This window comes from Lepisma saccharinum, chromosome 13 (assembly GCF_977018435.1).
Source record: "Lepisma saccharinum chromosome 13, izLepSacc3.1, whole genome shotgun sequence".
Classification (NCBI taxonomy): domain Eukaryota; kingdom Metazoa; phylum Arthropoda; class Insecta; order Zygentoma; family Lepismatidae; genus Lepisma; species Lepisma saccharinum.
This window is the reverse complement of record NC_139241.1, coordinates 40,355,966-40,370,143: the sequence shown is the minus strand read 5'-3', so window position 1 is coordinate 40,370,143 and position 14,178 is coordinate 40,355,966. Positions and strand designations below refer to the sequence as shown.

Here is a 14,178-nt window from a genome sequence, read left to right as displayed (position 1 = left end):
TCGAGCTGGAAAAGTAATTCTGATCACTTGGAATAAAGATAGTACGGGTTACAAAAGCTGTCGTGAAAATAAAATGTTGACAAACTAATTTCAAACTGGTTTCGGCGCCTTTGTGTAAATTGACGTGTGGAAGGAAACTGTCTAAATGCAATTGTTGTCTTGAAAGTTTGAGCTTACTCCATAGATAAGTTACTTTTTATCTGACAGGTTTCCACACAATTAATAACCTGCTGAAGGAAAACGGAAGTGCTGTGGCATATTGTTTCAAGTTGGGGAAAAATGATAGAATTGCCAGGTACGATTGAGGATACACAAGATTGGGTTGGGTTTTTGTCATTTAAAGTAGCTTTTCTGTCACTTTTGTCTAATCGCGAAGATGAAGATGAGCGATGATTAAATTGATGAAGGGACATCCACAAAGAACAGCCATGCCCAAGCCGGGATTCGAACTCCGGGAGCAAGAGGATATACAAGATAAACCACAAATTCATGCAAATAGATTGTAATGATTAGATAAATATGAACTATAGTTGTTCCTAGTGAAGGGAATAGATCCAAGCGGTGAAGTAAGATATATATATATATATAGTATGTATACCTCACATTTATAGTCATGGAAATGCGCAGGGAGGAGCAAGCAAGCTATTTTCCAGGGGGGAATATTTCCCCCTATCAAAAAACACTCCTGAAGTTTGCAATGCCAGCATAATAACTGACATAAATGACTATAATGAAATTATATGTGCGAACAAATAATTTTACATTGACATTTATTTCCAAGGGAGGCAGCCCCCTTGCCACCTTCCGGACGTCCTTGTTTATAGTTGTTTCTAGTGAATTCTATAGATGTAGGTAAAGTTGAATAATTACTCCTAGTGAAGGCAATAGATTCATGTGAGCTTTGTGAGGTGTCCTACATTTGTAGTTGTTGCTATTGAAGGCAATACATTCAAATTATAAAGTTACATAAATATCATTGATTTATAGTTACAATCAGAAAAGGAAATATATTTGTGGTGGTTAAACATATTTATAATTGGATTTTCTCGCAGTAAAGGAAATGAGATTCAAGAAGTGAAGTTAGACAGACATAATCTATATTAAGTTAATTTGTACCTCAAAGTTTCGTACTTTCATTGAACTAATTTCCAACAAACTAAGGACGTTCAATAAGATTCATGAATATTTTCGTAGCATTTCATCCATTATAGATCGATAAAAATAACGAGTGCCATCTTTTGTTGTCACAAATTTCGTCGACCATACTTTTGTAAGTTATCGTAAAATTTACAATATTCTACCGTTAAAATTTTACGGTCTGGAATGTGAACTCGGAAAAATGCCCGCCATCTGTTGGAGCAAAATCACGCAGCGTTGCCAGTGTGTGTGTAATTATACAAAATGTTCAAATCACAAAAATGCATACAACAAACCAAATGAAAGTTGTCAATGTGATCCAGCAAAGTTGGCTCTTTCAGCACCAATGCACGAACCTGTTGAAAGAAAATTTTTGTTTCCTGGTACACAACAAATGCTATCGACAAGCCAAGTTGCCACTGTTCTGAGTAGTACAATGCTGATCTTCATAAACCCACGCATTGGGTGTCACGTGTGATATATCAAAAACGAAACTTGTGGAATGTACTCACCTGTGGTTCTTGTTCTTGTGCAATGGCGACTTGAGAAACTTCAGGGTTCACTGGAAGGGAGAGAGCGACGTGAAGAATAAGGGCAAAAGATAACACGGTAAAGGTCCTCATTTTGGAAGGATCCTCTGAAAGAAAAAAGAGAACATATGTAATGTTGACATATCTAACTGGTTCTGTACACATATAATAAAAGAAAATGTCCGTGCATTGAAGGGAGGTAAGCGTAGCAGAAATCAATGAACATCTGAATTAAACCATCATATTTAGCACCAATAAAGCACAAATCTTCAAGGAACATACACAATATCTATGTTTTTTATTTCTTTGAAACAGGTCTCATGTTTTATATACAACACATATTCCCATTTTATCCAAAGATGGACATTAATGTTTTGATATGTTTTGAACGACTTTTGGACATCTAAAATGTATTATAATTTATGTAAACTTTTTTCAAGTTGGTTATTTTGTTATTATTATCATTTTGACTGACATCTGGGAGACCTGGGTTCGATTCAAGATATGAATGATTCAGGAGGGATTTTCCCAACAAAGCCTCCTTGATGGAGAGGCTCTGGGTTTCACTCAGTCTCATATCATAAATGGGTACCGGGTGGTTTTTGTATCAACATCGTTTCACGTGGTTTTGTTTACATTATCTTCGATTCTGCAGTGCATGGAGAATAGTGACGTTTGATACAAATCGTCAATATTTAATTAATATTATTTTAGATAGGAACTTTATCTTTGTTATTCTGGAGTAAACATATGCATCACACTAATTCGTCCACTAAATGTAATGGTGTATTGTCAAGGAATTTTCCCTCGTAGTGTACTCTGGACACTGTACTCTTGCAGGCTAACAAGGCTCTGGCGCCTCCTACACCCACAGCAAGTGTAAGGTTATGTTGACTATTCCGTCCAGTCATCCTCATTGGTGCGATTAACCAAAAAGGTGCACAAAGTTTCGAGAATTACTACAAAGACTGACACTGCAAAAATGCAGATTCATCTACTGGGTACATAATTTGCTCTTAGACGTTCTTTCCGCAACCAAAAATAAATTTGCCAATCAGGATAGACTCATTAGGAGCCATTCTAGGCAAAATTCTTAACTACATGAATTACATGGTAAACAAACATACATAAATTGTGAGTGAGATGAGTGAGTGCCACCCAACAAATTTTTATATTCTCCATTATGTACAGTACATCTAAAGTGAATAATTTTTCCATATTAGAAATAGTATTTATGATCTGATATAAATAAACACTTAACAGTTATTTACCTGAGTTAGATACAGATTTGATTATAAATTAGAAACAAAATGTGAAGCAAGAGCTTATATACTTCAATTTCTTTTAGAACATATTTATTATGTATTATTACGCTGTAACAATAAATTGCACATTCACTTTTTATGTACTCTTAAGTTTTAAAAAAAACTAATACGATATTGTGCTGCCATCTATGAAGAGCAATCAGGGAATGCATCTTTTTTTTACATTTCCCATGATTCAATGAGCTTGGTTGTAGTTGAGGATTGGTGTGGAGAGTAATGTAATAAGGCATACTACAAAGTTTTTAGAAAGTGAGAAGCAGAGTTACTCACGGATGGGGGAAGGGGGTTACTAAAAAAATATCAACAGAAGTTCTAAACTTAATACTGGGTTGGTATTTTTTGTTAGTTTGCGTTGATTTTCTGTCACTTTTGAATAACTGACGATGAGGATTGATTGTTTGTTAAGAGTTTGCTATTTAAATCCACCTTAGCACAGAAAGACTGGAGGACCTGCGGTTCAAAGTCAGATCTGAACCATTATGTGCCTCTACCGTGTATAGAACCCTGGATCCCTTGATTACAAGTGGATGACATTTGTCACTACATCATCGGTGAGGTGATGACATTGATGAAAGGACACTCACAAGGAACACCCATGACCAAGCCTGGACTCGAACCCGGGAACTTCGGTGAAAATTGTATATGGTTATAAAGATAGTAAAAGAGAATGCATTTAATGAAGTATCAGGCAAACATACATGAGACATCCAATAACAATGGAGAATTAGTGTGTAATCATGCTATTGCAAACAATATGGCTATAATGAGTACACGGTTCAAACATAAAAAGATAAATAAAGGTACCTAGGTGTCCCCAGATGGAAGAACTATCAACCACGTTCTAGTAAATGAATCACAAAAAGAAATGATACAGGACGTAAAAACAATGAGAGGACTGAACTGTGACTCAAACAATTTCTTTGTCAAAGTAATCAAACAAAAATTAATGCCTGTACGAGAAAGGAACCCAGGACAACAAATAAAATGGAATAGAAGCAATATGCAAAGTAAAGTAGTGCTGAAACAATATAGAGAATAATTGAGTCAAAATTTGGAAGATATTATCGACACTCAAGATATAATGATGATTGGGGGATAATCATAGAAGTCGTTCTGAAAAGAGCAACTGATGTAATACAAACACAATAACGAAAACCAAAGAATGAATGGTGGGATAATGAATGCAAAATGGTAATGTGTCAGAAAAATGCTGCAAGACAAAAATGCCTACAAAGACAAACTAGGGCAAACCGAGAAGATTATGAAAATATATGAAAAATTGCTAACAATGTATGCAAAAAGAAGAAAAAAGAATGGCTAAATAACAAGATTAGGGCTAAAGAGATTGAGAAATTGAATAGAAGAAATGACTCCAGAAATTTTTTTTTAAGGCTGTAAAATTGCATGTAGGGAACTACACTGATGCAACTCCAGCATGTAAAGACGCGTTGGGAGAAATAATATCTGAAAAATAAAAAGTACTACTCTGTTGGAAAGAGTATTTTCAGGATTTACTCAATTGTGAGAACTTTTTTCTGAAGATGAATTACATGAGACACCAGAGGAAGACCTATTCCAACATATGATGAGGTAAATAAAATCATAAAATCCTTAAAAATGAATACGTCACCCAGTTCAGATAATATCCCAGCGGAACCAATAAGACATGGAGGATACATGCGAAGGAACAAAATTTATAAATTGATACTCAACATATGGGATAAGGAAGAAATGCCACAGGAATGGTTACATATTATCATCTGCCTAATTTTTTAAAAAAGGAGACAGGTTGCAGTGTAGTAACTACAGACCAATTACGCTTCTAAATGTCACATAAAAAAACCTTTGCAATTCTTCTACAAAATAGGATCTATGAAATTACAGAAAATACGCTAGGTGAATACCAAATTGGTTCTATACCAAATGGATCCACACTTGACTATATACTTATATTACGTCAAATATATGAAAAATATCATGAGCATAATATTGAACTGCATAATATATTTATCGATTTTGTGCCAGCTTTGACTTAGTAAATAGACATTTAATTACTACATGTTTAAAGAAATTTAATGTCTCGAATAAATTAATAAGATTAATAAATTTGACCTTGCAGAGTAAAAATAAATAACTACCTGAGTGAGAAATTTTTGATTAACAGAGGAGTTAAACAAGGAGATCCATTATCAGCAATTTTATTTAGCATAGTTATGGAGGCAATAATTCAGAAGCTGGAAATTAGAGGCAACATTTCAACAAGATTAAGACAGATTTGTGCATATGCAGATGACGTTTTAATTACTGCAAGAACTAAGCAATCAATGGTTGACTCACTTGTGAAATTAAAGCAACAGGCAGTGAAATATGGATTAATAGTGAATGAAAATAAGACAAAATATATGAGGTGTACAAGAAGAAGAATCCAAGACCAAAAAGCAGATATAGACACAATGCAAATAGAGCAGGTTCAGTCATTTAAATATCTCGGGTCAATAGAAATGGAAACAATTTAATTGAAGAAGAAATTAAAGAAAGGATTGCAGCTGGAAACAGAGCATACTATTCAAATAAAATGATATTCCAATCTAAACTAGTTTCCAGGAAAACAAAATTAAAACTGTACCATATGTTTTTACATATGGCTGTGAAACCTGAGTGCTCAAATAGGATATATTTCGGAAACTGATGATATTTGAAAGAAAGATAATAAGGAAAATATATCGACCAACAAGACAGTCTAATGACATATGGCGAATAAAAACAAATGAAGAACTTGATATATTATAAAATATAAGAATATTAGAAAATACATCAAAGCGCAAAGACAGCTGGTTGGGTCACATTGAGAGGAAAGAATTGTAAAGCAAATTTACAACTGGAAACCTATTGGTACAAGATCCCAAGGAAGAGCCAAGACCAGATGGATACATGACGTTAGAAATGACACAAGATGCATGAAGATCCAGAACTGAAAAAAGGGGGTTAAATAGAGAAGAATGTAATTGAGCAGGACAAAGCCCATACAGAGCTGTAGCGCCTCAGAAGACAAAGAAGATAAAGATAGCGTTCATAGTCAAAGTATATTTTTTAAAAAAATATATGTGAGATGCGGAGTGGGGGACAGGCGTACTACCAGACCTGAAGCTCACCTTCCACGCACTGCAGAACCACGCGTGTGCACACATACGGGTTCAAGGCTAAGAATGTAAGAAATCTCCTTTTCAAGGATTCCCAGAGGCAGGAACCACTTATTACATAACGCCTTTTTCGCATGACGAGTACAAACAAAAGTTAACAACGAGAGAATGAAACGATCCAAGTGATGTGTAAACCGCTAGTTACACGCAGGCATCTTTCATGATGAAGAGATTGGCGGCCTTGGAACTAAATGATGAGACTGCACTCTGCACACGAGAAGAGGCATTTACTATCGAGTCATGTGCAAAATTAAACTCGGGTAGAGTCAGCTTACTTCCGTAACATCCCTGGCTGTTTTATATTGGTAGCTTAGGAGCGAGTCGTAACTCCTGAAGCATCCAATGAGCAAGCGAGATGATGACGTCATCTCAACCCAGCGCCTATCGCCAACGCTCTTGCTCACCGTCTAGACTGTTGGTACGCTCGCTAGCTAGACTTTATAAGTCGGCTGGGGATGTTAGGAAAGACATCACACTCTACCGGGCTCAATGGAATGAGAGAATTTGAGAAATGAAGCGGAAGCATGTGTCTGCAGGGAAAGTAGTGAAGAAAATTATCATAACAATAGCTGACGTTACGGAAATTTGGGACGATAGCAAAACAGGGTTCATTGGTTTACTTTACGTTGCTTTTCTGTCATTTTTGGCAAACAGCAACCAAGAGGAATGAAAATAAATCCTTTCGAAAGACCTGAAAGAGATTAACGTAGGGTGGGAAACAAGCCGGCGCCGTACTGAGATATGGAGCATCGCCTCATTTCTATGTGGATGTCTGCAACCAACTTTTCCTACTCGCTGAATTGGCCTACTAGGACACTCGGCCTGAATCCACTCGATTGTTATCGTCTGGGGATATCTAAGATCACTTGTTTAGCGTATGAGAGCCCCAGTGGACAGGGACATGGAATAAGTTGCCAGGACTGTCACCGCTGTGATGTGATTTGTTAATAGGCCAGTGATATTGCAAAGGGTGCGGCTGAATGTCGTACGTCGTTGTTTTGGTTCGTCACTGAAATTTTGAACAATTGTTGTGACATACCTAATTGTACGTGGTCTCAGTGCAAAGGCACTAATTTTCAAATGTACAAGCATGTAAATCATATGCATAAACCGATGTGAATAAATGTCCCTACTCACATTACATCAAAGATTTCCGGGTTCGATACCACTTGAAGGCACACATTGGATCTATGTGTAAGGAATGTCAACCTCGCTTCTACGTAGTATACCCTGGACTGCATTGCATGGATGTTGGGGCTGTATATTTATGTTTTGGATTGTCCTTTCGTCATTTTCAGCTTGTCATCTTTCATCCTCATTTTCGCGATTAGCCAAAAGTGACAGAAGAGAGAAGTAAAATAAACTAAATCAATCAGAAGCACATAAGCGATTCGAATCCTACTTTAAACTGAATGTCCAATCCGGATTAGACTTTTTGTGCATAAAGTACGCATCAAAACTAAATCAGTTTTGCACGTTTTGTACTGAATCACCCTGTATATCGCATATACTTAACTGTACACCGAAACCTACGCGTATTAATGTTGAAGGACGCCAGATCAAGGCACGCCAAGTCGCACAAGGAAAAGCAACGGTGCTAGCAGCAAAGAGAACGTGATTCGGAGGTTTAAAAAGACCATTAGAGGACTGAGTGAAAGCAAAACGGGTTGGATAAGAGAACAAAATGTGGAGCAGGAGAAAATGCCAGCAGCCTGGCTCACCGAAAGACAAGGAGGACTTAGTATGTACATTATGTAAGACGAAACCTCCAAAGAGTCAAGAGTGGTTATTCAATTCTCGGAACAGGGCAGAATGACAGAGACGACAAAAATTGGCGTACAGAGGAGACGAGGGTGGAGAAAGTCTTTCAAATAATCACATTTTGGTCGTTTGGCATCGAACCTACCCCAAAGCCACTCGCAGTGGAGCTGGGTTTGAGAATCGCGAGTCGGTAATGTGTGCTTTCGGATATCAAATCACGTTTCCCTGCGTGTTAGCCTTCAAAACCGCCACATCACGCTCCTGTGTGTGTGTGAGGTAAGAAGCCGGCGAAATTATTGCGTAACTCCAAAGTCACCAAAACGCACGCACGAGGCATTGGCTATGCATGTCCCCAATCACGAAGGGCCACGGTTCCAGCGAAATTGAAGCATTTCTTGCAGTTTTAAATTGAGTTATTCCTGTCAGAATGATTTAGTCATTTAGTTAGGTTATTTTCCGTCGCTTTTCTTACACTTTTGGCTAATCGCGATGATGAAAGGACACTGATAAAGAATACCCATGCCAGGAATCGAACCCGGACCTCGTTGCATCATAGCGTGTTGTGCTAATCACTCCGCCACGTAGATCGGCCAAATTTAAGGACATTTACACACAAACGGAAGATGAACTAAAGCACACAATAACTTCATATTTCATTACTTGCGAAAAATATTAATTAAAAACTAGCTATTATTAATTATCAGTTATGAAGGTGTTAGTAAAGTTACATAAATTGACGAGACTAAATTTTGAAATAAAATAGCCTTAACATATACAGGAAATAATGCATTAACATCAATTCCATAATTATTATAATAATAGACCAAGGTGTAAGCAACATTAAGCAAATCGATACTTGTCAACTTAAGTATCTTAATTGCTTAAAATAATTTATGAAAAATTATAAACAAAGATTGATTGGGTTTATTATACTTCGCTTTTCTGCCCCTTATGACTAATCGCAGAGATGAGGTTGATTGATATGGTGTTTTAAGTCCACTTTATGCACAGTAAGGCTTATCGGGACTGGACCTACAGTTTAAAGTGAGATCCGAACCACTATGTGCCTCCTCCGGGTATCGAAACCGGGACCCCTTGATTACAAGACGACGACGCTAATACTGCACCATCGGGGAAGCCCATAGATGAAGTTGACATAGTGACACTGATGAAGGGACACTCCCAAAGAATACCCATGGTTGAGCCGGGATTCGAACCCGGGACCCTTGGAGTCTTAGCGCACTTTGCTAACCACTCCGCCACGGAGGTCGGCTTACAAACAAAGAGAAAGGAAGATAAATGGGAAATCAAAGGACAAATACGAAAATAGAACATGAAAGAAAAAGAAAAATAGATAATTTCAAAGGGCAAAGTTTGCATCGAGTTTCCTTTTTTACACAGATATATAACGTAATAGTTTAAAAGTGGGATTCGAACCACTGCACCTTCACCAGAAGTCAAGGCGAGGGTTCTTGAATACATGGCGTTTATGGTACCAGGGATACCCGATAAATACAGAAAGAATATACAGTAAAACCTCGTTAATCCGGACTAATGAGGGGGGATAAGTTGACCGGTTTAACGAAAGTCCGGATTAACTCAAGTAATCTAACGAACAGAAGAAAGTGCATTAAAACTACGTTTATAGCAAGAAAACATGTTTATTATGCAGGTTTTAAAGGGTATAGGCCTAAATACACTATACAGTACAGTACAAAGTCCGCGGGAAACAGAATTTCATCAGTGGTTGACTGCCTTTTCTTTGGGAAATTGTCTTGTTGACTTCTAGCCACATTTAAAACCTTGTATTCTGCTTTCTTTTTTTTCTTTCGCCTTCTGCCTGTCCGGATTAAGCAAAGTTCGGATTAACGAGGTTTTACTGTATTAACAAACAAGAGAAGAAAATTGTAAAGAAAGAGAAGATGGGAAACAGAAAAGAAAAAGAAATAATGGAGATAGGGTAAAGCATGCAGTAGGACAAGAATTTGAATGAAGATGAAAGTACAGAGGAGATTGAGCTCACACGACTGAGAACAAAATAGAGAAAGGGAAAACGTGATAAAAAAAGCTAAAATGAAGGGAACGTGAACAAAAAAGATAGAGAAGAAGAGAAAATGTTGTTCGAATGCGGGGAATGTTGCAACAGCATCCAAGCGTGTTTCAAGTTTGAAACACTTTTTAATACATTCTTCGCACGCGATAGAGTATACTGAACGTGTACAAATGACTCGCTCACACATATTCACACACTGTCGAAAAACACTCCCGGCTCACTTCCTGATCGTTCCTGTATGCGGAACGGTTTTGAACATACTTCGAGGTAAAAGGCAAGAAGTGTTGCAAAATTTGTTGGAAGAATTTTCCTTCCTATATTCCTTAGCCTGTACATACTTGCACTGAATGGACAATTTTCTTATTCGATTTCTCTTTGCCGACCTAAAAAAGACAAGACACATTTCAATCACCTGCGTCACTCAATTGTCGACTCTGCTCAGAACAGAACAAACAATTGAACTGCTTGAAAGACTTTCATTTGTGGTTTCATTACTTTACGTCGCATTTCTGCCTATTTAGGCTTATCGCGACGATGAGGATGAAACTGATAAGGGGCCGATAACAAGAATACTCTTGTCTAGATCGGAACTCGAACCAAGGATCTTCTATGAGTCGAACACTTGATTTTGTTTATTCAACTTCGCATTTGTGCCACTTATGGCTAGTCGCGACTATGAGGATGAGTAATGTTATGACGGAATTAATGAAGAAACTCTCACAAAGAACATCTATGAGCACTTCGGGGTTTGAACCCGGAACATCTGCGATACTACCGCGATGTGCTAACCATTTCGCCACAAAGGTTGGCGACGAATTGAGAGAGATGAGAGAAGTTAGGGCCTTCCCAATGGCGAAGCGGTATCGATATCGGCTTGTAAACAAGATATTCCGGTTTCGATCCTCGGTGGAGATACATTGGACAGTAATTCCGATCCGTCTTTAAACTGTAGGCCCAATCTCGACTGTCTATCTTCCCGATGGCGTAATGGTAACATTGTAGGTTTGTAAACAATAGGTTCCGGGTTAGAACCCCGGTGGAGGCACATTGGACAGTGGTTCGGATCCCAATTTAAACTGTTGTCCCAATCCTGATCAGTCCATCTCCCTGATGGCGTAGTGGTACCGCTATCGCCTTGTAATCAGGAGGCCACGGGTACGATTCCCAGCCGAGGCGTATTGCAATATGCTTAGGATCCCGGTTTAAACTTGGATCCAGTCAAGATTAGCCTGAACATAATAGCCCCTGAGATTATGGAAATTACCCACGACTATATCCTGGGCTCCTTTGCTCACGTGCGTTACGCTAACCACTCCTCTACAGAGGATGGTCTAGCGATCTTATATTTTGATCTCGTACTTGAAGTGAAAAAATATGAAAGTCTTTTGTTAGGTTTCTTTTATGCTGATGTTGGGATGACATTTTCGACAAAGGCCACATACACCTCCTCTCACTTGCTTGGTTCTGTTCCTTCATTCGTTGGTAGAACACAAATAAACAAACAACTAACTAAAGGTCGCTTAGAAGGCAAGGAAAATGATCCACAGCGTCTGGTGTCGAACCTAGGATGAGCCACGTAATGTCCTCATCTAAGAACCTGAAAACTCGAGTCTCTACAACAGAACCAGATAGCAAAAACTTGTACTCAGATAGGCTAGACGGGACTGGACCTATAGTTTAATTCGAGATCAGAATCACCGCCTCTCCCGAGGATCAAACCCTGTACCCTTTGATTACAATCACCACCTCAGGGAAGGTCCGGTATCAGGTAACCAATGAAACGGCATCCCGTTAAAAAATAGGGCAGTGAATGGATTTCTAGTAGAAAAAGTGAGATATCCTCGACCTAGATTCATCCATTTTTTTCTTCTAATCGATATTCAAATTCTCGTACAGTAAGTGTCCCTTATGGACAAGTTAAAAACACAATATGACGTCATGTGTACGTTCTTTTTACATGGCCACAGGATATAAATATTAAATGGCTTAATTTACGTTGTTCTGAGACGGTCAAGGGAATGAAAACAATGGAAGTATCCCTGTACTTCAATGAAGGTACCGTCCCAGCATCGAGCTGCATTTCACTGAGGAGACAACCACGAGGAAACTAATCAGAATGTCTGGCCACGGGGATTGAGCACGCGACCTCCCGAATGCAGGGACAATTGTCCTATATCTTTCTGTGCAGTACCCAGAAACGTATCTTCCAAGCTTGTACAATCAAGAGTAATAGTGCATTGCAACAGGAAACTGGTTCTCAATGTTTCAGATCATCAATTTTTAAAAATGTCACTACTTTGTCCATTTTGTACAGCACCATCAAAATTCCAGTCTAGAAACTCAGACAGTACGGATTTCGTTTTGGTTCAGAACTAAACTTTTGCTTCTGAGTGTACGTACTTGGACTACGTACTTTATCTGCATTGAGGTATTACAGTTGTTACATTTTGGAGGTACCTTTCATCCAGTGATTTATTCACACACACCCAACAACCCATAAAACCGTCCTAAATTTCATCACCTCTGTACATTTTTCACATAGGCCTGATTTATGACAATTTTGGCTCTAAATTTTCCCTTGCGTCCCCTCTCCGATAGATATTCTGTATAAACCTCTGCTTCCATCCAAACTCAAAACTCCTTTTCGGTATCCCAATATCTATAAAATGTATACTTCTTAATGTTGCAAAACGAAACTCCAAAATTTCCACCGATGCACAAGAAGGCTAGGCCATCATTCAAGAAAGGATGTACATTGGTAAAGGCGTATTGTCACTCTCAAGAACGTCTGGGCGTAGATCTGGGACATGTCAGCGTCGAAAACAGCCACCGAAGTGAACCTAGAGTCCAAACTCAGTCCTGAAACACTTCCACACGTCTTCCAGACACCAAAACAATCCACAGCGAACACTTCTACCACAACAAACAAGGTCCATACGCACTGAAACACTTCCTAACCTAGTGACAGAGAGAACATGGACAGTGGAACGTGTTTGGTGCTGGTACTTACCGGTTTTCTAGCCAGAGCTGGTAAGGAACACGACGATAAGGGGGGGAAATGGAACAACCACACAAGAGCTTGAACAGCCAACAGCTTCTACAACAGTGCGACGGCGGCTGAGTAAGTAGTGCCTTATAAGTCGCCTCCTGCAGATCGTACACTTCTTGAAGGTGGAAAGGGAACTTGTCTCTCTCTTCCCCTCCAAGTCTACCTTTCCCTTTCGTTTTCCATCCCACCTCCTCCCTCCCCTCCCCTCTGCATCAGCTGCAGCACGTGCAAAACCATCGTAACCAATGAAAGTTCGCCAAAGAAGTTGAGGTAAAAAAGAAAAAAAGCATGAGGAAAAGGTATCTATGAAGACTTCTGATTTATCTGCCTTTCTTGTACTGGTTGAAAGATACTGGGGACACACCGTGCTGCAGGTGGCGCAATGAATCGTCTTGTTTGTTTGTTGTACTCGTCGCTATGTTACAGGGGTTGGTATCGATAGGGAAAGAGACATGTCTAAGTCTCGTCTCGATTGGTTTATTTTCACTTTTCTGCCTCTTCTGGCTAATCGCGACTATGTGAAGGGAGACTCACACCCATGCCTAGCCGGGATACGAACACCGGACCTTTGGTGACATAACCCCTCCGCCATGGGGTCGGAAGTCGATTTATAAACATCTTTCTCGGTCTAGTTTGGAGGCATGCAACGGCATTGGAAGCACCTTTGCAGATTGACGTTCCAGGCTACAGCCCCTTCTGGACATTATACAGGGTGGCCCGTAAATCCCTACCCATTTATACATCTTATGTATCTAGTGTATAGAGTTTTCTGTGTGCTGTTGCGCATTATATTATGCGATGCCATGTTCTGTGACACACTTTTCTCATATATCAATATGTTACAACAATGGTTTATACCAGGGGTTTCCAACTGGCGGCCCGCGATGCCGCATGCGACCCGCGATCATTTTTTTACCGGCCCCCGAAGCCATTTTGCAAAATACATTAATTTCATGTATTTTTATTGAAATACGTTCTATTTTTACTGATAGAACGGAAGCTCTGTGAAGAAAGACAATATCACAGGTAGAATTGATTTTGCAGTCAATAATGATCATCAGTAGAAGCTAAAGTGACGTAACTTTCTCTTCACACCATGCATTCCACCCCTTCGCTATGCGGA

The 14,178-nt window shown here is 39.0% G+C and overlaps 1 protein-coding gene across 2 annotated transcripts in view; it reads right to left on the bottom strand.

The window, feature by feature from the left end:
* LOC145997242 (uncharacterized) overlaps nucleotides 1-13,168 on the bottom strand; it is a 101,251-nt gene extending 88,083 nt beyond the window's left edge. For both annotated transcript variants that reach the window (XM_083134070.1, XM_083134071.1), the window contains exons 1-2: nucleotides 13,017-13,168; nucleotides 1,650-1,774 (exon numbers count right to left, since the gene is read on the bottom strand). In XM_083134070.1, coding sequence (XP_082990196.1) covers nucleotides 1,650-1,760 — 111 coding nt within the window. In that variant the 5' untranslated portion in view covers nucleotides 1,761-1,774; nucleotides 13,017-13,168. The remainder of the gene's footprint in view (nucleotides 1-1,649; nucleotides 1,775-13,016) is intronic.
* Nucleotides 13,169-14,178: the final 1,010 nt, after the last annotated feature.